The sequence below is a fragment of the Hyla sarda genome, chromosome 4, assembly GCF_029499605.1.
Source record: "Hyla sarda isolate aHylSar1 chromosome 4, aHylSar1.hap1, whole genome shotgun sequence".
NCBI classification, from domain to species: domain Eukaryota; kingdom Metazoa; phylum Chordata; class Amphibia; order Anura; family Hylidae; genus Hyla; species Hyla sarda.
The window spans coordinates 391,416,388-391,439,344 of record NC_079192.1 but is presented as its reverse complement, the minus strand read 5'-3'; the positions used below and the strand labels follow the sequence as shown (position 1 = coordinate 391,439,344).

Sequence of the window (22,957 nt, the reverse complement as noted above, 5' to 3'; positions counted from 1 at the left end):
CGCCTTCTATCCTCTCACTTTCGGATTTCATTTTAAGGCATTTTGAATGAATGATTTTATATTTGCATAAATCATGGTATAATAATTGAGGTTTATACATTTGGTAAATTATTGGAATATCACTCCTCTTCCTGTGACAGTGTTAGTTTGTTTTGTGACAAATAGATTATGTACAGTGTCTATTTATTTCAGTTTTATTATCTTCATTGTCAGTTGAACAATATACAAAGAAATATAACCTTCACACCAACATAATAGTGGGGCCCCAGCATCAAGTTAAAACAATGCGCTGGTGCGCTATATTTCTTTGAAATTGATCTATTTTGATTATAGTAGATACATTTCTGATACATATAAAGGGAGACTTATCAAAACCTGTGCAGAGGAAAAGTTGACCAGTTGCCCATAGCAACCAATCAGATCGCTTTTTTCATTTGTAAAAAACTGAGAATGATAGAAGAAATAGGATTAGTTGTGTTGGGCAATATGTATTAATGTTTGGACTAGTAATAGATAAAAAGCGGCAGTTCTGCATTAAAGTGGCCACAACCATTATATAGAAATACATAGATGGTATCCATACACATTTTATTTCATATCAGGGTTTACAGCCATTCAGACTGGCTATACATAATCAATGATACCAGGAGATAGACAATCTTTCTGGGAATGTTCCGGAAATATTCTTTTATTTGTTGACTAGTTAATATTGGACGGATAATTATAAAAATAGGAGCTCACTTAGATTAAGGTAAAGTCTCTCATGAAGTTGGCTAAACTGATTGCTCACAATTATCTGGTTATTTCATCAATTTAAAAGGGTTGTTGAGTCTTCCAATATCTTTTGGCATATTTTGGGACTTGTCAAAAGTTTTGATCAGTGAGGATCTGTGTGTTCAGACCGATCTCTAGAACTAGTAATAGAGGACTGTGCTAAGGGCATTCTCTCCTGATTCTGTGCCACGTGACTGAGACACTCTAATAAAGTAACTCTATGGGACCATTTTGGGGAACATATACAAAAATCAGGAAGAAGTCGTGCTCAACCGCATGCTCTCTCCATTAGTTGTAGTGATTGATTGGGGTCTGAACACCCACACCCTGAACAATTAACCCCTTAAGGACGCAGGGTTTTTCAGTTTTTGCACTTTCGTTTTTTTCCTCCTTACCTTTTAAAAATCATAACCCTTTCAATTTTCCACCTAAAAATCCATATTATGGCTTATTTTTTGTGTCACCAATTCTACTTTGTAGTGACATTAGTCATTTACCCAAAAATTTACGGCGAAACGGAAAAAAAAATCATTGTGCGACAAAATCAAAGAAAAAATGCAATTTTGTAACTTTTGGGGGCTTCTGTTTTTACGCAATGCATATTTCGGTAAAATGACACCTTATCATTATTCTGTAGGTCCATACGGTTAAAATGATACCCTACTTATATAGGTTTCATTTTGTCGTACTTCTGGAAAAAATCATAACTACATGCAGGAAAATTTATACGTTTAAAAATGTACTATTCTGACCCCTCTAACTTTTTTATTTTTCCATGTACAGGGCGCTATGAGAACTAATTTTTTGTGCCGTGATCTAAAGTTTTTATTGGTACAATTTTTGTTTTGATCTGACTTTTTGATCACTTTTTATTAATTTATTAATGGTATAAAAAGTGACCAAAAATAAGCTTTTTTGGACTTTGGAATTTCTTTACCTGTACGCCATTGGTCGTGTGGTTTAATTAACGATATATTTTTATAGTTCGGACATTTACGCATGCGGCGATACCACATATGTTTATTTTAATTTTATTTACACTGTTTTATATTTTTTTTATGGGAAAAGGGGGGTGATTCAAACTTTTATTAGGGAAGGGATTAAATGACCTTCATTAACACTTTTTTTAAACTTTTTTTTGCAGTGTTATAGCTCCCATAGGGACCTATAACACTGCACACACTGATCTCCTATGCTGATCACTGGCGTGTATTAACACGCCTGTGATCAGTGTTATCGGCGCATGACTGCTCCTGCCTGGATCTCAGGCACGTAGCAGTCATTCGTCGATCGGACACCGTGGAGGCAGGTAAGGGCCCTCCCGGTGTCCTGTAAGCTGTTCAGGACGCCGTGATTTCACCGCGTCGGTCCCGAACAACCCGACTGAGCAGCCGGGTTATTTTCACTTTCACTTCAGACACGGCAGTCAGGTTTGATCGCCGCGTCTGAAGGGTTAATAAAGGGTATCACCGCGATCGGACCGACCCGGTATGCATATGCATATTGCGGGAGCCGGCGGAGGATGTAAATATACGTCCTTCGTCGTTAAGGGGTTAAAAATGTTTTGCTTTTTTTTTTTTAATGCTTGTCTTATTTAAACAATTGCTTATGAGCTACTCTAGGCCATTGGTAATTTGATTTTCTTTTTTCCTGGGACTAACCTTGTTAGTCGTAGCATGAAAAGTTAGAACTGAGAAGCAGTCTGATGTTATCTGATTGTAAACCATCATATAGGAATCTAGTTGCATTGTTATTTATGATCTTGGTATTTAAGGGGATCCAGAAATCTACTTGTCACATAGAAATATAGCAGTATTAAAATTGTATTTGGATATTGGGAGCCCTATAGAAGAAATTACAGGTACAGGTATTAGGGCCCAAGCATTTCAGGCTATGACTGCTTGTTTTATTCCTTTTCTAAGTCATAATGACCAAGAGTGAATGATGAAAAGTTGTCGTGAATTATGAATATAAGTAGTAAACAGCGACATTAGGTATTCGTCAAACCATTGTAGTATAATTATGAAACCCCAGAATATAAGGTAGGATTACACTTTATTTGGGCACACAAAGCTTTCTCTGTAGGTAAATATTAACTCCGGATCTAATATAGGGTATATCACAATGTGTAAAGTTGAAATACGAATTATTTCAATGTTCATATTTTCATTTTCTGTTTTATGTATTCTCACTATTGTCCAGTAGAGGGTAGACTTTACCAATCCTTTATTTCAGTAATACTATAGAATGTGCTCATGTCAGCTGTGCGCTCTCCTCCCCCTGGCTCAGTGATTCACCCTCCCATCGTTTCTCTCACACAAAGAAGAGCTGCTGCTCCGATGAGAGCCCTGTGGATGTTATTTCTCCTTGGATTTACTGATTTTTCCTGGGGTAGAACTGTAAATACATGACCCTCATGTATATTGGATTACACTGGATCTACATGACATCAAATATCAAGACAATCACCTAAGATATGGACATCAGAGGCTTTTGTCAGTGCTGGAAATGGCAAGTAGTCTGCTCCTTTCTCCTTTGTAGCTGGGGCTGGGTCTCTGGGCAGCTGCGTTATTCTATTGTTGAGGAGTCTGAGCCGGGGACATTGGTAGCAAATGTAGCTCAGGATCTGGGGATAAAACGTGCAGAGATCTCTCAGCGCAGGATACATCTGAGATCTGAGAAATACCAAAAATATTTCAGTGTAAATCAGGGGAATGGAGGGTTGGTTGTGAAGGAGAGGATTGATAGGGAGAGCCTGTGTGGATCTAGTCCCCGCTGTTTACTGCAGTTAGAGGTTGTGGCTGAGAATCCTGTGGAGCTTTTTACTCTAGAAATAGAGATTCTGGATATTAATGATAATTCTCCCACATTCTCATCTAATAATCGTATTATAGAGGTCACAGAGGTGTTTACTAGTCCTGGTTCTCGGTTTGCATTAGAGATTGCTGAGGATTTAGATGTTGGTGTGAATGGTGTCAGTCAGTATACATTGAATACAAATCCTTATTTCTCATTGTCTGTGAAGAATCATAAGGATGGAACGCTCATCCCTCAGCTGATACTAGAGAAGGTTTTAGATAGAGAAGAAAAAGCAGAACATAACCTGATTCTCACAGCTATAGATGGAGGAGAACCAGCCAGATCAGGGACCTGCAGAATAACAATAGTTGTATTAGATATTAATGATAATCCTCCAGTCTTCAATCAGTCAGTATATAAGATCAGTATTAGGGAGAATCTGCCATTGAAAACTGTGATATTAACACTGAACTCAACAGATCAGGATGATGGAGCAAATGGGGAAATTCAATATTCTTTTGATGATCACACATTCAAATCTGCCAAAAAAATATTTGGATTAAATGAGCAAAATGGAGATATTTATGTTAATGAATTGGTGAATTTTGAAGAATCAAATTTTTATGAATTATCAATTACGGCCTCAGACAAAGGATTTCCCAAATTACAGGGTAATTGCCTGGTTCATGTGGAAGTGGAAGATGTCAATGATAATTCACCAGAAATCACATTTTCCACAGTAAATAATAATATCCCCGAAAATGCACCAATAGGAACAGTTGTTGGATTTATTAATGTAAAAGATGAGGATTCTGGAAAGAATGGAGAAATACAACTAAATATATCACCAAATGTGCCTTTTAAGGTAGGATCCAATCAAAATCGCTATGCATTGGTCACAGATGGGAATCTGGATAGAGAGGAAACCCCCCAATACACTATAGAGCTGACAGCCTCAGATTTAGGGTCTCCTCCTCTATACAGTAAAACAAGCGTCACCCTCAGGGTGTCAGATATCAATGATAATGCTCCAGTGTTCACACAATCTAATTATAATGCTTTCATTAAGGAGAACGGTGACCCGGGGACTCTTCTATGTACAGTATCTGCTACTGACCTAGATGAAGGGGTTAATTCTGATCTGGTTTACTCCATAGTAGAGAGTCATATTGACGGCTCCTCTGTATCTTCCTTTGTTTACATTCATTCCAATGATGGGAATATATACACTCAGCGTTCCTTTGACTATGAGCAGATCCAAGTTTTACAGATCACCATAAAGGTAGAAGACTCAGGATCTCCACAGTTATCTTCCACTGCTCCCGTCTTTATCTTCATTCTGGATACAAATGACCATCCCCCCACTCTGCTGTATCCAGAACACTCTGAAGACCTCATTGTCCAAGAGAGGATCCCAAAGTCCACAAGTGCTGGATATTTGGTGACCAAACTGTCGGCAGTGGATCTGGACTCTGGTCACAATGCCTGGTTGGTTTTTACTCTCATTGACCCCATCAATTATTCATCATTTCAAGTGTCTAAACACACAGGAGAGGTGAGAACTGTACGAGGATTACAGGAAACCGAGAACATGGAGCAACAACTTGTCATCTCTATCAGTGATCAGGGGAATCCTCCATTATCCACCACAGTGACTGTACTTGTCAGTATAGCAGATGAGGTTGTAATGGAAAGACCAAAATCTGGTGACTTCCTGGCAAATTCCAAACCCCCATCAGATATGACTCTGTATTTAATAATTTCCCTGGTGGCCATCAGCTTAGTGTCACTTGTTACCTTCATGATACTATTGGTGAGATGTCTGAGGAAGGACAGCTATGACTACAGCAGTAGTTGTTGTCTTCCTGGAGGATCCCAATCCAAAGCCTACACAGATCAGTATCAGCCAGCTCTGTACCTGAACACAGACGGGACCTTAAAATACATGGAGGTCAGGATGGTTCCTCCAGGATCCCAGGGGCAGAGTTACCAAACTCATTTACCCCCAGCCCCCGAGCCACAAGATTTCAGTATTGTGCAGCCTATAAATTATCCCAAGTTACAGGATGTATATCAAGAAGCCTCATCTGCAGGGGATTCGCTGAATGATCAAAACAATGTAAGTCACAATATAATAGTATGATAACATGTTAAATAGTTTAGGTGCAAAATCAGAATTTGAGGCCAAGTAAAATAATGTATTTACATTTTTCATATATATATTGTCAGGTGGATACATTTTTGTGAACAGAGATTGTACTTGGACTTAGGTTTTGCTGCTTGAAGGTGTTCTACAGTAGTGTTACTATCATATGGGAGCACACCAATACTAAACATGGTACATAATTTGTGATGGACTTTGTTACAGGTTCTGTTGCAGTTTCAATGTTCTCTTTTATGAGACTATATGTAACATAGAATTGAAAGTAAGTAGAATGAAATGTTTTGTAATTACATTTTATTGTCTGTGAACTGCAGAGGAATAATATTTACCTCCTGGGTCCCAACATATCTGACACAAGGCTCTTGCCAACAATTTGTCATAAATAATATTGGTGTCTTCTTAATTGGCAGAAGGGCCTTGGCACCCTATGTAGGTAAAATCAGGGATGCACTGACATTTTGTCCGCCAAAAATTATCAGTTGAAAATGCCCCTTTCGGCATTTTTCAGCAGAGTGAATTTTCCGCCTATAATTTCAGGGGGTTTGGCTTAACCCTTTCCCGACCCATGACATACATGTACGTCATGGGTCGGATGAGAACATGATGCGGGCCCACATTATAAACGGGAGATGTCTGCTGCTATCAGCAGCTGACATCTGCCTGTAATGATGGACATCGGAAATTGCTCTGATGTCCATCATCGACCGTACCCCTCAGCCCCCTGCTAATTCTTGTAGCTGGGGGTTGCCGCTAAAAGCCAACATGTGGCGATTGCCGTGGCCAGCTAATAACCCTTTAGATTGCCGCTGTCAAAGCTGACACATCTAAAGGGACACATAAATGTCCCCTTGTGGTCCAGTGGGTAGATTGCCCCCCTACAGCGCAATTGTGGGGAGTGATCCACTGTGAAGGTAGCTGGAAGGCTTACCTCCACATCATTGGTGTCCGTGGCTCTTCATTTGATTGAGCCTGGCTGAAGCAGGCTCAACCAAATGAGCACAGATCACACAGATCAATGGAGTTCTATGGAACTCCATTGATCTGTATGAGAACTCTAACGATTCCTCCGAAAAGTCTCCTAAGAGGACTAATAAAGTGTAAAACAAAAAGTTAAATAAAAGTTTAAAAAACATGCAATAACCCCTTCCATATTAAAAGTTTATATCATCCTCCTTTTCCGAATTTCCACATAAAAAAAATATATATGAAAAAACAATAAAAATAAATATATTTGGTATCACCACGTGCGTAATTGTCACAAGTATTAAATTGTTATGTTTCTGATCCTGCACTGTGAACAGCGTAAATGCAAAAATTGCTGATTTTGGTCACATCAGATTCCAAAATAAAACTTTATAATATGAAATGAAAACTATATTTAAATAAAGGGGGTGGGGCAATGTATTTGTCAGTTTCGGTTTTTGGCCAAGCACAGCTCAGTGCATCCCTAGGTAAAACTACTTCTCTACTTCCTGTAGCTACAGTAAATGAAAAGTGATGTAATGAAATTATTTACTAGAAAATGTCATAAAAGTCTTCATGATCGTTATCATGATATTATTTCTAACTGATAGTGTGTAATTATTATTTTTAGAGTAAACTATACTACCCATTTGCTGCTATACAAATACATAACCATTATCCAGAGACACTGATTGGTAAGGTATTTTTATGAATGAGAGGATTTTTATATAACTTATGAAATTATGAGGATTTTAAACTGTAGTGCAAGACTTTTATATATTTCTGTACCCGGGCTTCAAAAATAAAAAAATAAAAACTTTAACATACCTTCCTACGTTCCCCCGTCGGTCCAGTACAGGCCTCACGGTCCAGCGGTGCTAACCGCATTCAACTTCCTGGGGATAGGGACGCTGCAGAAACGTCGGCGTATCACCGGCCGCAGCGATGTCCCACCGGATGGTGATAGGCTGAGCCCACTGTCAGGTAAGGAGCTCTGGCCGGCTTCTTACATGACAGTGGGCCCAGCCTATCACCGGCCTGGGCGGGACATCGCTGTGGCCGGTGATACGCCGATGGCTCTGCAGCATCCCCGCCCTCAGGAAGTTGAATGAGGTTAGTACCGCTGGACCGTGAGGCCTGTGCCGGACCAACAGGGACACATAGGAAGGTGAGTTAAAGTTTATTTTGTTTATTTTTGAGGCCCGGGCACAGGAATATATAAAAGTCTTGCACTACAGTTGTCCTTTAAATATTTGGTCAATGATTGAGATTAAGCTAAAACACAATGAAACAGATCAACACTGACTAAAACAACACTGTGTAAGTGTATAACTTGTGGTAATTATTAAAGGGGTACTGCGGTGGAAAACTTTTTTTTTTTTATTAAATCAACTGATGCCAGAAAGTTAAACAGATTTGTAAATTACTTCTATTTAAAAATCTTAATCCTTCCAGTACTTATCAGCTGCTGTATAATACAGAGGAAGTTCTTTTCTTTTTGAATTTATTTTCTGTCTGTCCACAGTGCTCTCTGCTGACACCTCTGTTCATGTCAGGAACTATCCAGAGCAGGAGTGGTTTGCTATGGGGAATTGTTCCTGCTTTTGACAGTTCCTGACATGGACAGGGGTGTCAACAATGAGCATCGTGGACAGACAGAAAATAAATTCAAAAAGAAAAGAACTTCCTCTGTATTATACAGCAGCTGATAAGTACTGGAAGGATTAGGATTTTTTAATAGAAGTCATTTTCTAATCTGTGTAACTTTCTGATATCATTTGATTTAAAAAAAAGAAAAGAAAAGTTTTCCACCGGAGTACCCCTTTAAAGGCCGTCCTTGTAGTATCAGCGTATGTGATAAACTGTTTATACTGTAATTTAATAACAATTTAACAGTAAACTTCATTATAATATTTGAACGGCAACCCAGAAGTAATCCATTGCAGTCTCTAGGAGGTCTGCAGCATCCACCAAAGTCTCTAGAAAACCATCTTTAGCTGGTTTGGTAACAGTCTCTGATGGCTAGCTGCTTTGGGAACAGTCTCTGATGGCTAGCTGGTTTAGTAACAGTCTCTAATGGTAGTTGGTTTGGTACCAGTTTCTGACAGTTAGCTGGTTTTGTAACAGTCTCTGATGGTAAACTTGTTTAACAGTTGTTTAACAGTCTCTGATGTATAGCTGGTTTCGTAACAGCTCTGTAGTCGTCTCTGAACAGCAGGTTTGGTGGCAAGTCACAGCAACTCTGAAACAGTCTCTTACAGCAGGGGGTATATTGATGGATACAAAAGTTAGGCACTACCGCCAGTCACACAGTGCTCATTTGTCTCTAATAAACAAGACAAATCCGGTTGAATGTTAATTCACTATCCCCGAGTTCCTTATAGGAACATGTTTTAGTAGCATAGTTCATAGTTCAATGTATTCTACCTCACCAGGTCTTGTTTTTTTTTTTCTCCTTGTCAGTCCAAAGTGATTCCACTAATTCTGGGGCATAGTCTTGCAAGGGTTCATAAATATATAAACTGTTCAAGTTGCAGGCTCTTGGATATTTAAAGGGGTATCCCGGTGGAAAACTTCTTTTTAAATGAACTGGTGCCAGAAAGTTAAACAGATTTGTAAATTACTTCTATTTAAAAAAAAATGTAATCCTTCCAGTACGTATTAGCAGCTGTATGCTAAAGAGGAAATTATTTTCTTTTTTGTCTTGTCCACAGTGCTCTCTGCTGACACCTCTGTACATATCGGAAACTGTCCAGAGCAGCATAGGTTTGCTATGGGGATTTTCTCATGCTCTGGACAGTTCCTTAACTATTCATAGTTAAAGCGTACCTGTCATAGTGAAAAAAAAAAAAAAAAAGAAAAAAAGTGACATGTTACTCAGGACCCAATCCTGATTATGTGCACATAATTTTTATGTGTCTCGGACCTATATATCCAGAGATATAAGAATTTATCTGCTGGTGAGTTACTTTTTCATTGTGCAGGCTGGAGGGGGCGTGTCAGTCTGTCTCCCTCACAGGAGCAAGCCTGGGCAGTCAGCCAATCAGTACTCTCTACTCTGTAACCCTTTCCTCTCTGGTTTTATGCTGTGTTATGTGTCAGAGGAAGATACTTGGATCTTGCCTGCAGTAATCAGAAGACATTAAGGTGAATTCATAACAGGATAAAATGTTTAAATATAAGAATAGATCTATATAAAATTAGTGCAAGGATTTTTTAGATAAAAGTACAGCATTTTTATGAATACATGTTCTATCTGTTTTATCTTCTCCTAGTAAAGCTGGATGCTAATCAGCATAGCTGTCACTATGTGTGTCATTCATCTTTCACAGACTCCTGAATGTCTGATCAACTTCTTTGTCATTCAGGAGTCTGACAAAGCTTTGACTATTTCAGCATGCTGGGAGTTGTAGTTTAGTAACAACTGAAGCTGCAATGTTTGTAAATAACTGTGTTAGAGCAGTGTTGCCTCCAGCTGTTGTAAAACTACAGCTCCCAGCATGTCCACACATCCTTTATCTGTAGTTTTGCATACACAATAGAAATTTCCTATACTGGATACCGGTATGCTTTACGGCCGGTATCCAGTATGCTGTAAAATCTAGACTAGTCTGTCTGGCTAAAAGACAGGCGACCCCTAGTGGTGGCTATTTTGAGCTTGAATTCCGGTGAAATTATTATTTTTTTTTTTAACAGGTGTATATTGGGAAATGTCATATTATAATGAGTCCTGAAATATATGAAAAGTTTTTAACAATGACAGTGCCTCTTTAAGAAGCCATATCTATATCTACCGTATTTATCGGCGTATAACACGAACTTTTAAAACTAAAATTTAAGGCAAAAAGCCTGCCTGCGTGTTATACACCAATAAGTCTTCTTGCCACTGATTTAAAGCGGCCGCAGCAACGTCTGCTTGTTAAGTATTAACAGCACGGCCGCGGCCACTTTAAATCAGTGACCAGCGGCGTCTCCCCCTGCACTGTCACTTGTTTTCTCCCGCACTATCCACAGGTACTGGTGTGGAGGAAAGTGCGGGAGACGCTGATTAAAATGAGCCCTACCTTGTCCGGATCTGCCCTACCTTTTAACCCCTTAAGGACCCAGACAATTTTCACTGTAGAACACGGCAATTTTTTGCACATCTGACCACTGTCATTTTAAACATTAATAACTCTGGGATGCTTTTACCTTTCATTCTGATTCCGAGATTCTTTTTTCGTGACATATTCTAATTTATGTTAATGGTAAAAAAAAAATTCGATACTTGCATCATTTCTTGGTGAAAAATTCCAAAATTTGATGAAAAAATTGAAAATTTTGCATTTTTTTTTTATTTGAAGCTCTCTGCTTATAAGGAAAATGAATATTCCAAATAAATTATATATTGATTCACATATACAATATGTCTACTTTATGTTTCCATCATAAAGTTGACATGTTTTTTCTTTTGGAAGACATAAGAGGGCTTCAAAGTTCAGCAGCAATTTTCCAATTTTCACAAAATTTTCTAAATAAAAAATTTTCAGGGACCAGTTCTGTTTTGAAGTGGATTTGAAGGGCCTTCTTATTAGAAATACCCCACAAATGACCCCATTATAAAAACTGCACCCCTCAAAGTATTCAAAATGACATTCAAAAGGTTTGTTAACCCTTTAGGTGTTTCACAGGAATAGCAGCAAATTGAAGGAGAAAAATCTTCATTTTTTACACTCGCATGTTCTTGTAGACCCAGTTATTGAATTTTTACAAGGGGTAAAGGAGAGAAATCTTCCTAAAATGTGTAACCCAATTTCTCTCGCGTAAGAAAATACCTCATATGTGTATGTCAAGTGTTCGGCGGTCGCAGTAGACGGCTCAAAAGGGAAGGAGCAACAAAAAAACCCACATGGCATACTATTTTGGAAACTACACCCCTCAAGGCACGTAACAAGGGGTCCAGTGAGCCTTAACACCCCACAGGTGTTTGAAGACTTTTCGTTAAAGTTGGATGTGAAAATGTTTTTTTTTTTTGTTCACTAAAATGCTAGTTTTTCCTCAAATTTTAAATTTTTACAAGGGGTAATAGGACAAAATGCCCCCCAAAATTTGAAACCCCATCTCTTCTGAGTATGGAAATACCCCATGTGTGGACGTCCTTCTACAATGCTCAGAAGAGAAGGAGCACCATTGAGCTTTTGGGAAAAAAATTGTTTGGAATGAAAGTCAGGGACCATGTGCGTTTACAAAGCCCCCCGTGGTGCCAGAACAGTGGACCCCCCACATGTGACCCTATTTTGGAAACTACACCCCTCACAGAATTTAATAAGGGGTGCAGTGAGTATTTACACCCCACTGGCGTTTGACAGATCTTTAGAACAGTGGGCTGTGCAAATGAAAAATTACATTTTTCATTTTGACGGACCACTGTTCCAAAAATCTGCCAGACCCCTGTGGGGCGTAAATGCTCACTGTACCCCTTATTACATTACGTGAGGGGTGTAGTTTCCAAAATGGGGTCACATGTGGGTGTTTATTTTTTTGTGTTTATGTCAGAACCGCTGTAAAATTGGCCACCCCTGTGCAAATCACCAATTTAGGCCTCAAATGTACATGGTGCGCTCTCACTCCTGAGCCTTGTTGTGCGCCCACAGAGCATTTTACGCATTTGAGGACAAAATTAGGGATTGCATAGGGGTGGACATAGGGGTATTGTACGCCAGTGATTCCCAAACAGGGTGCCTCCAGCTGTTGCTAAATTCCCAGCATGCCTGGACAGTCAGTGGCTGTCCGGAAATGCTGGGAGTTGTTGTTTTGCAACAGCTGGAGGCTCCGTTTTGGAAACACTGCCATACAATACGTTTTTCATTTTTATTGGGGGGGGGGAGTGTAAGGGGGTGTATATGTAGTGTTTTACCCTTTATGATGTGTTAGTGTAGTGTAGCGTTTTTAGGGTACATTCGCACTGGCGTGTTATGGTGAGTTTCCCGCTAGGAGTTTGCCGCAGCCCAAACTTGAAGCAGGAAACTTACTGTAAGCCTGCCCGTGTGAATGTACCCTGTACGTTCACATGGGGGAGCAAACCTCCAGCTGTTTCAAAACTACAACTCTCAGCATGTACTGACAGACCGTGCATGCTGGGAGTTGTACTTTTGCAACAGCTAGAGACACACTGGTTGGAAAACCTTCAGTTAGGTTCTGTTACCTAACTCAGTATTTTCCAACCAGTCTGCCTCCAGCTGTTGCAAAACTACAACTCCCAGCATGTACTGATCGCCGAACGGCATGCTGGGAGATGTAGTTATGCAATAGCTTGAGGTACGCAACTACAACTCCCAGCATGCCGAGACAGCTGTTTGGACATGCTGGGATTTGCAGTTTTGCAACATCTGGAGGGCTACAGTTTTAGAGAACACTGCAAAGTGAACTCCAAACTGTGGTCCTCCAGCTGTTGCAAAAATACTAATTCCAGCCCTGACAGCAAACAGTTGTTTGGGCATGCTGGGAGTTGTAGTTTTGCAACATCTGGAGGGCTACAGTTAGAGACCACTGTATAATGGTCTAAAACTGTACCCTCCAGATGTTGCTAGGCAATTCACCGGCTTCCGTCGGATCCAGCCGCACGTCATCGCCGGCCGCTGATCTCCTGACCCCCCTGGGCGTTTGCACGGGATGCCTGCTAAATGATTTCAGCAGGCATCCTGGTCCGATCCCCGCCCGGTGCGCGGCGGGGGCCGGAATTCTCCATGATGTACGTGTACGTCATGGGTCCTTAAGTACCGGGGTGTCATGACGTACGCGTACGTCAAGGATCCTTAAGGGATTAATCAGCGTCTCCCGCACTATTCACCAGTACCTGTGGATAGTGCAGGAGAAAACAAGTGAGTTTCACTTTTCATTTTCCCTCCCTCCCCCCTACCTCATCATTCCCCCTTTCCCTGCTTTTTATAGTTTTGTTTATTTTCCTTACCTGTCTGCGCTTTGGCAGGTCAGGTCAGGTGGAGGGTCTTGCGGGGTCAGTGAAGCAGAGGAGTTACGTCCTCTGCCGGCTTCTCTGTGCGGTATCACTCACGTCACTTTTCATTTCCTGTAGTTGCCGCCGAAAAGTGACATCCATGATGCCACACAGAGAAGCCGGGAGAGGACGTAACTAATCTGCTTCACTGACCCCGCAGCCCGCAAGACAGCCAAAGCGCAGACAAGTAAGGAAAGGGGAAGAGTGGTCTTCAACCTGTGGACCTCCAGATGTTGCAAAACTACAACTCCCAGCATGCCCAGACAGCAGTTGGCTGTCCGGGCATGCTGGGAGTTGTAGTTTTGCAACATCTGGAGGTCCGCAGGTTGAAGACCACTGGATGCCATAGGAGGAACATGATGGGGCGATGATGAGACGGGGAAATGATGGGGGGATGAGACATGGGGAAATTATGAGGGGGGGATGAGGGGGGGATGATGAGACAGGGTGGGGGAGATGATGGGGGGGAATGATGGGGAACCTGATAAGACAGGGTGGGGGGATGATGAGGGGGGAATGATGAGGGACATAATGAGACAGGGTGGGGGGATGATGAGGGGGGAATGATGAGGGACATGATGAGACAGGGTGGGGGAATGATGAGACAGGATGGCGGGATGGTGGCGGGATGGTGAGGGGTGAATGATGGGGGACATGATGAGACCGGGTGGGGGGATGATGAGGGGGAATGATGGGGGACATGATGAGACAGGGTGGGGGATGATGAGGTGGGAATGATAGGGGACATGATGAGACAGGGGGAAATGATGGTGGGGGAGGCACTAAATGCTTAATGTCTGTATGGCTAGTGGTGGTCTATGACAGGGGGAAATTATGAGACATGGGGGTGGCGATGAGAGGGGTAAATGTGGCACAGGGACTGATAAAAGGGAAGGAATGATGTGGCACTGGAGGGGACGGGACTAAACTGAGGTGCAGAAGAAAAAAAGTTGGGGGGGATGATGTGGCATTTAGTCCAAGTCATTTATTTTACATTTTACTTTTTTACTTAAATTTCCCTGTTAAAATGGGGGTGCGTGTTATTCGCCAGTGCGTTTTATACGCTGATAAATACGGTTGTTAAATGTATTACAGGTACCATTATCACATTGTGTTATGTCATATTGCCAGGATATCCATAACATTAGAATTGGTGAGGGTCAATAGAAAACAATAAAACAAAGGAGTCAAAAAAGCTTCTTGTACAATACCATAAAGTTACTGACAGCCATTTTTGTATGCTAAGGATTGTGCTTACTTGGGATATTGTACTAGGAGCACAACATTCATATATGCGTGGTATGTCAACCCAAAGTGGACAACCGCTTCTCCAGGCTCACCAAAATTCCTTTCAGGGAAGTGGCCAAAATGCACTGTAAAGGATTAGGAAATAAAGACACTTTACTTTAGAAAATATGGAAATCTTGTTAACGTAACCACAATTCTGTCACAACGTTAGGACAGCATGTTTTGTGCTGTTATATACACATTTCATCAGATCTAAAGCAATGTGTACTGAAAGCAGCTTAAATAGTTTGAAACTGTCTCAAAAAGGGTCTCAAGGGTACTGCCAATAGTAAGCCAGTCAGAGTTCAGATGGGGCATTACCAGCTACGGCCAGGTAAGTAGGGTAGTACCGAACAGCCAGAGGCACGGTGATTAGTTTCTATCCAAGTTTAATCATATCACTTTGAACTGTTGCCAATTTTAAACTATTTAAGCAGCTTACTGTGCAAGTCTTTAGACTTCATGTGTTGGTTTAACAGCAATAAATCATTGTCTTCTCCTGTATGGTGTTGACATTGACAAGACTTCTATACTACTACCAAGGTGTTCCTTTACCAGGCTGCTAACATCATCTAAACAGGGAACTTCCAACATATATCCATTTAAAGAGATGAAGCTGTAAAGATATGGACATTCATTTGGAATATCATGTGGATATACAGTGGGTTTCCCATGATCAACAAGTAACAATATACGCTAGCCAAATGGCATCACATAGGAAGAGACTTATTGAGCAGACTAGATGGCTGAAGAGTTCTTATCTGTCGATACATGTAAAGAATCTATGTTTCTATGATATTTATCAAGCCTTGTGAAAACAAACAGTGGAGCAGTTGCCAGAAGCAACCAATCAGATTTAATTGTTCATTTTGCAAAGGTCTTCTTAAAAATAAAATTATGATTGGTTGCTGAGGTAACTGCTCCACTGATCCTCTGCACACGCTTTAATAAATCTCCCCCCACCCCCAAGTAGGTTTGAAATTATAGATTGTAGCAAGGGAAGCAGAGTGTTTGTTAATAGTTTACAACATATGCAAACAGTCCCTCATTTAGAATTCTTGATACACGGCTTCAAAGTAGAGTTTACATAAATACATACAGTATATCTGTATTCATCAACAACTTATTCTTCATATATATGTCCATGTGATAACATATTGATCAATACAAAAAAAACTATATTTATATATTATTATATATATTTATATATTCTGTGTGTGTGTGTGCAAAATACCATACTTTTGGTAATGTATTTATAATTTAACTTCAGATTAATTTGGTTGCACAAGTTCTATAGTACTACAATAAGTTCTTAACAGGACTAGGGAGGGTTCTTCAGATATTGTTTTTTTCTTTTTCTGCTCTGCATATTATCTGTATTCTCACTATTGTCCAGTAGAGGGTAGACTTGACCAATCCTTTATTTCAGTAATACTGTAGAATGTGCTCATGTCAGCTGTGCGCTCTCCTCCCCCTGGCTCAGTGATTCACCCTCCCATCGTTTCTCTCACACAAAGAAGAGCTGCTGCTCCGATGAGAGCCCTGTGGATGTTATTTCTCCTTGGATTTACTGATTTTTCCTGGGGTAGAACTGTGAATACATGACCCTCATGTATATTGGATTACACTGGATCTACATGACATCAAATATCAAGACAATCACCTAAGATATGGACATCAGAGGCTTTTGTCAGTGCTGGAAATGGCAAGTAGTCTGCTCCTTTCTCCTTTGTAGCTGGGGCTGGGTCTCTGGGCAGCTGCGTTATTCTATTGTTGAGGAGTCTGAGCCGGGGACATTGGTAGGAAATGTAGCTCAGGATCTGGGGATAAAACGTGCAGAGATCTCTCAGCGCAGGATACATCTGAGATCTGAGAAATACCAAAAATATTTCAGTGTAAATCAGGGGAATGGAGGGTTGGTTGTGAAGGAGAGGATTGATAGGGAGAGCCTGTGTGGATCTAGTCCCCGCTGTTTACTGCAGTTAGAGGTTGTGGCTGAGAATCCTGTGGAGCTTTTTACTCTAGAAATAGAGATTCTGGATATTAATGATAATTCTCCCACATTCTCCTCTGAGGATCGTATTATAGAGGTCACAGAATTAGTAACAAGTCCTGGAGCTCAGTTTTCTTTAGAGATTGCTGAGGATTTAGATGTTGGTGTGAATGGTGTCAGTCAGTATACATTGAATACAAATCCTTATTTCTCATTGTCTGTGAAGAATCGTAAGGATGGAACGCTCATCCCTCAGCTGATACTAGAGAAGGTATTAGATAGAGAAGAAAAAGCAGAACATACCCTGATTCTCACAGCTATAGATGGAGGAGAACCAGCCAGATCAGGGACCTGCAGAATAACAATAGTTGTATTAGATATTAATGATAATCCTCCAGTCTTCAATCAGTCAGTATATAAGATCAGTATTAGGGAGAATCTGCCATTGAAAACAGTGATATTAACACTGAACGCAACAGATCAGGATGACGGAGCAAATGGGGAAATTCAGTTTTTCTTTGATAATGAACACACACCTGAATCTACTAGAGAAACATTTTCTCTAAATGGGCAAAATGGGCAAATTTATATAAATGGAATTTTGGATTTTGAAAAACAAAGCTATTATGAATTATCTATTAAAGCAGAAGACAAAGGATTTCCTAAATTACAGGGTAATTGTATAGTTCAATTAGAAATAGAAGATGTGAATGACAACCGCCCTGAAATTACATTTACCTCAGTGGCTAAAGACATTCCAGAAAACGCAGCATCTGGGGATATTGTAGGATTTATTAATGTGAGAGATGAGGATTCTGGGAAAAATGGAGAAATTAAGCTTGACTTATCACCAAATTTGCCTTTTAAAATTATGCAAATCAGAAATCGCTATGCATTGGTCACAGATGGGAATCTGAATAGAGAGGAAACCCCCCAATACACTATAGAGCTGGCAGCCTCAGATTTAGGGTCTCCTCCTCTATGCAGTAAAACAAGCGTCACCCTCAGGGTGTCAGATATCAATGATAATGCTCCAGTGTTCACACAGTCTACTTATAATGCTTTCATTAAGGAGAACAGTGACCCGGGGACTCTTCTATGTACAGTATCTGCTACTGACCTAGATGAGGGGGTTAATTCTGATCTGGTTTACTCCATAGTAGAGAGTCATATTGACGGCTCCTCTGTATCCTCCTTTGTTTACATTCATTCTAATGATGGGAATATATACGCTCAGCGTTCCTTTGACTATGAGCAGATCCAGGTTTTACAGATCACCATAAAGGTAGAAGACTCAGGATCTCCACAGTTATCTTCCACTGTTCCTGTCTTTATCTTCATTCTGGATACAAATGACCATCCCCCCACTCTGCTTTATCCAGAACACTCTGAAGACCTTATTGTCCAAGAGAGGATCCCAAAGTCTACAAGTGCTGGATATTTGGTGACCAAACTGTCGGCAGTGGATCTGGACTCTGGTCACAATGCCTGGTTGGTCTTTACTCTCATTGACCCCATCAATTATTCATCATTTCAAGTGTCTAAACACACAGGAGAGGTGAGAACTGTACGAGGATTACAGGAAACCGAGAACATGGAGCAACAACTTGTCATCTCTATCAGTGATCAGGGGAATCCTCCATTATCCACCACAGTGACTGTACTTGTCAGTATAGCAGATGAGGTTGTAGTGGAAAGACCGAAATCTGGTGACTTCCTGACAAATTCCAAACCCCCATCAGATATGACTCTGTATTTAATCATTTCCCTGGTGGCCATCAGCTTAGTGTCACTTGTTACCTTCATGATACTATTGGTGAGATGTCTGAGGAAGGACAGCTATGACTACAGCAGTAGTTGTTGTCTTCTTGGTGGATCCCAATCCAAAGCCTACACAGATCAGTATCAGCCAGCTCTGTACCTGAACACAGATGGGACCTTAAAATACATGGAGGTCAGGATGGTTCCTCCAGGATCCCAGGGGCAGAGTTACCAAACTCATTTACCCCCAGCCCCAGAGCCACAAGATTTCAGTATTGTGCAGCCTATAAATTATCCTCAGTTAAAGGATATATATCAAGAAGCCTCATCTGAGGGGGATTCACTGAATGATCCAAAAAATGTAAGTCTCTATATAATTGTAGAATACCATGTTATCATCTTTTGCATTAGGTCACATCAGCTTAACTTTTTGTCTCTTTTAATTAAGCAACAACTAGAATCTATTTTCAGGTAAAAAAGTTTTACTAATACCTCTTGTCCCAAACCTATTAACCATGATGGCAAAGCCCATTTTTGCCTTGGGGAACACAGGAAACTTGCATTTTCGCATTTTCGTTTTCCTTCCTTTCATTTTAAGAGCCATATGTCTTTGACTTTTTCTATTCACAGACCCATAATAGGGCTTGTTTTTTTTGGCAGGATGAATTTTACTTTCTAATGACACCTATAATTTCAAAATGAAATGTATGGTGCAACAACAAAAAAATATTATTTGTTGAGGGGAAATTAAAAAGAAAAACACAATTTTGCAACTTTAGGAGTTTTTGTCCCTAAAGTAGTGAAGTTTATGGTAAATCTAAGATGTTCTCTTCATTCTGTTGTTTAAAATTACATACTATTAAAATGATACCCATGTGTACATGCTTTTCTATTTTAAGCTGCATTTAAAACTTTTTAAACAAAATAAGTATATTTAATATTGTCCCATTCTGACCCGATATAGATTGTTTTATTTTTCTGTATATAGGACTGTATGAGGGGAATTTTTTTACCATAATCTGTAGTTTTAATTGATACCATATTTGTCTATATGTGACTTTTTGATCACTTTTTATTTTCATGGGGGGGGGGGGATTGGGGGGGAGAGATGTGTGCATAAATCAGCAATTTTGAATGTTGGTATTTTTTGTGTAGTTTTTATTATATTAATATATTATCATATATTTATTATTTTACTATTATTATTTTAATAATTTGGACTTTTCTGCACACTGTGATATCACATATGTTTAGTTACTCATTTACATTTTAACATAAGTTTTTTTTATAACATGTCAAAAGGGGAGGGTATACATTTTTTATTAATTTTAAACTTTTTTTCATTTATCATCCCCGCAAAGGACTATTCATAGCAATCTTTTGATTGCTAATACTGTTCAGTGCTTTGCATATGAAAGGTTAATGATGGGCATCAACCTGATTGCAGCTGGGATCCACAGCCTATGGAGTGAGTGTAGCTCATGTAGCCTATAGAGTGAATGTAGCTCATATGCTCATTTCCTGGTGCCCCTAGAACCAAGCGGCCAGGGCGTATGCCCTGCCTCCTCTAGTTGTTAATAATTTGTTTTTGTATGTGTTTTATATACCTTATGATATAATAATGAATTTTATACATTGTATTTATGATTGGGATTTAGCATATCTTGCCTTTGTCTATGGTTGTGCCTACTTGGATTTATTGTACAGCTGTTAAGAATGAACTGAAATATAGAATGCAAACTATAGGTGGGTGTAAATATAAGATTCTTATAGGTAACTTGTCATGTTGGTTATTTTAAACTTGATGCATAGTTTATAGATACTTAATTGTAGATGATTCTTTCCCTCTCGGATTGTACTCTTTAAGTATCCCCAAGAAAAGATGTAAAAAACAATAAAAATATTGATGCTCAACAATTATATAAACTATACAAAATAATGTAACAAATTTATATCTATACAGTCATTACCAAAGGACACAGGGCATAAGATGCTAAAAGCATATTAGATGTGAGTTTTCACCGGGACCTAGACACACACAGTCTATGATGAACAAGAGGCCTGTTTTGTCATTTAAATTGCTATTGTGTTCTATTTTATTGGTAATAAAGAGAATATCATAGCAATATTGTTACTCAAACTTGCATTACTACTGCTAACATCCCTGTGTTCCATCTACATTACACATACATGTGATACTAATGGGTACTGTCCAAAAGGGACCAAACTCTGCACTATAAGGTATAGCAATCTGTTTATGAAATAAATACGTATATAAGCACATTTGGAAATTTGTAGTTCTGTTGATTCTTTCAGAATATTTTGAAAACGATTGCATACTTCAAAGAGCCCAACTTTGTTGGTTATATTGTGTGACAGAGTGCTTTGCTAGGTTTGAGGTAAAGATGTGTCCACCCTTACTTTTTCTTTAGTTTCAGTAAGGATTGCAATTTTTCAATCTTTAGGGGAAATTTATGAATAAATGAAGGGGAAATTTACGAATAGATAAATCTTAGATGTAAATGTTGTATTTATCTATGTGTTGACACCCAGTGATTGCTACGTAAATATAGGGGCAGATTTATCCAAACCTGTACAGAGGAAAAATGGACCAGTTGCCCATAGCAACCAATCAGATAGCTTCAAATATTTTTGTAAAAATTAAAGAAGTGATCTGATTGGTTGCTATGGGCAACTGGTCCACTTTTCCTCAGCACATGTTTTAATTAATCTCTCCCTTTATTTACAAAACAATAACTGGGTATCAACATATAGACAAATATAACATTTACATCTAAGACAATGGCCCTCATTTACTATTAGAGTTCCTGATAAATTGGTGAAAAAAGGATGAGGAAAAAGATTTAACTTTATTAATATCATGTGCCAAAATCACATTACAGTCTGAGTCATTTATTAAATTGTCTGCCCTATTTTTTAGTTTTTTTTTTCACTGTGATCTTTTATTTCACCTATTCATTTGGTAACTTGGGTGCACTTTGGCCCATATGTAATGCTTGAAAAGTCCGTGCTACTTGAAAACCCTGTTGAAAAATATGAGAGAAAAAACACTTGATATTAAATATGGAAATGGAACACTATTGATAAATGAGGGCCAATTTGTCACCAAAGTAAAAAGCTGGTGAATTAAGAGGTAAGTAAAGAAAAGACACATCTGTAAGATATGGGTCTCTTTAAAATAATAGTAAGATCCTGTCTATGCTTTGTGAAGATGATCATTTATCATGGACCTTCTTTTCACCCAGTGATTATCTAAGGTTTCCATTGGGTCAAAGACATTAAAGGGGATTTCCAGGCAAAAACTTTTTTATATATATCAACTGGCTCCAGAAATTTAAACAGATTTGTAAATTACTTCTATTAAAAAATCTTAATCCTTTCAGTACTTATGAGCCTCTGAAGTTAAGGTTGTTCTTTTCTGTCTAAGTCCTCTCTGATGACACTTGTCTCGGGAAACGCCCAGTTTAGAAGCAAATCCCCATAACAAACCTCTTCTAAACTGGGTGTTTCCCGAGACAGGTGTCATCAGAGAGGACTTAGACAGAAAAGAACGTTAACTTCAGAAGCTCATAAGTACGGAAAGGATTAAGATTTTTTAATAGAAGTAATTTACAAATCTGTTTAACTTTCTGGAGTCAGTTGAGATATATATATATATATATATATATATATATATATATATATATATATATAAAGTTTTTGCCTGGAATACCCCTTTAAATGTGTTTGTTAATAAGGTTTCATTTAGGATAGAGGTCTCATGTAGTTACTACAGTATTGGCCATTTATAATGTAAACTAAAGTAACAGTCTATGGATTGTTTCCTTATTAGTCAAATTGTATTATGTATAATATAACACATAATTTATGTTTAAATCTTATAGAAAAAAACTCATAAATTGTTTAACATAGGAGGGTCACAGGACTCGGGATATCGGCATGGCTTAAACTCAGCTTGTTGAAGCCATGGGAGAAGGGACAAGTTAGAGCATAAAACAATGATGACAGTAATGTAACAAGTAATGATGGGTCCTCGTAGCAAAACCTATCATTAGTTGCATAGTTAAATACTGTCTCAATAAAATAAATTTATGATTCCTAAAAGGTTTTGTGCTAAAATGATAAAGGCTGATATTTTTTGGGTTAATATGTGGAAGATATTCTTTAACTTACATTTTTTGTTATATGATTTTCTTTATAA

At 39.1% G+C, this 22,957-nt stretch overlaps 1 protein-coding gene across 29 annotated transcripts in view; it reads left to right on the top strand.

Annotated features, from left to right (window-relative positions):
• LOC130267390 (protocadherin gamma-C5-like) overlaps nucleotides 1–22,957 on the top strand; it is a 571,493-nt gene that overhangs the window by 296,163 nt on the left and 252,373 nt on the right. For 2 of the 29 annotated variants that reach the window (XM_056517106.1, XM_056517096.1), the window contains exon 1: nucleotides 3,212–5,692. The exons of the other annotated variants lie outside the window; for them this stretch is intronic. In XM_056517106.1, the coding sequence (XP_056373081.1) occupies nucleotides 3,251–5,692 (2,442 nt within the window). In that variant the 5' untranslated portion in view covers nucleotides 3,212–3,250. Of the gene's footprint in view, nucleotides 1–3,211; nucleotides 5,693–22,957 lie in introns of those variants that run through there. 29 annotated transcript variants of the gene reach the window in all.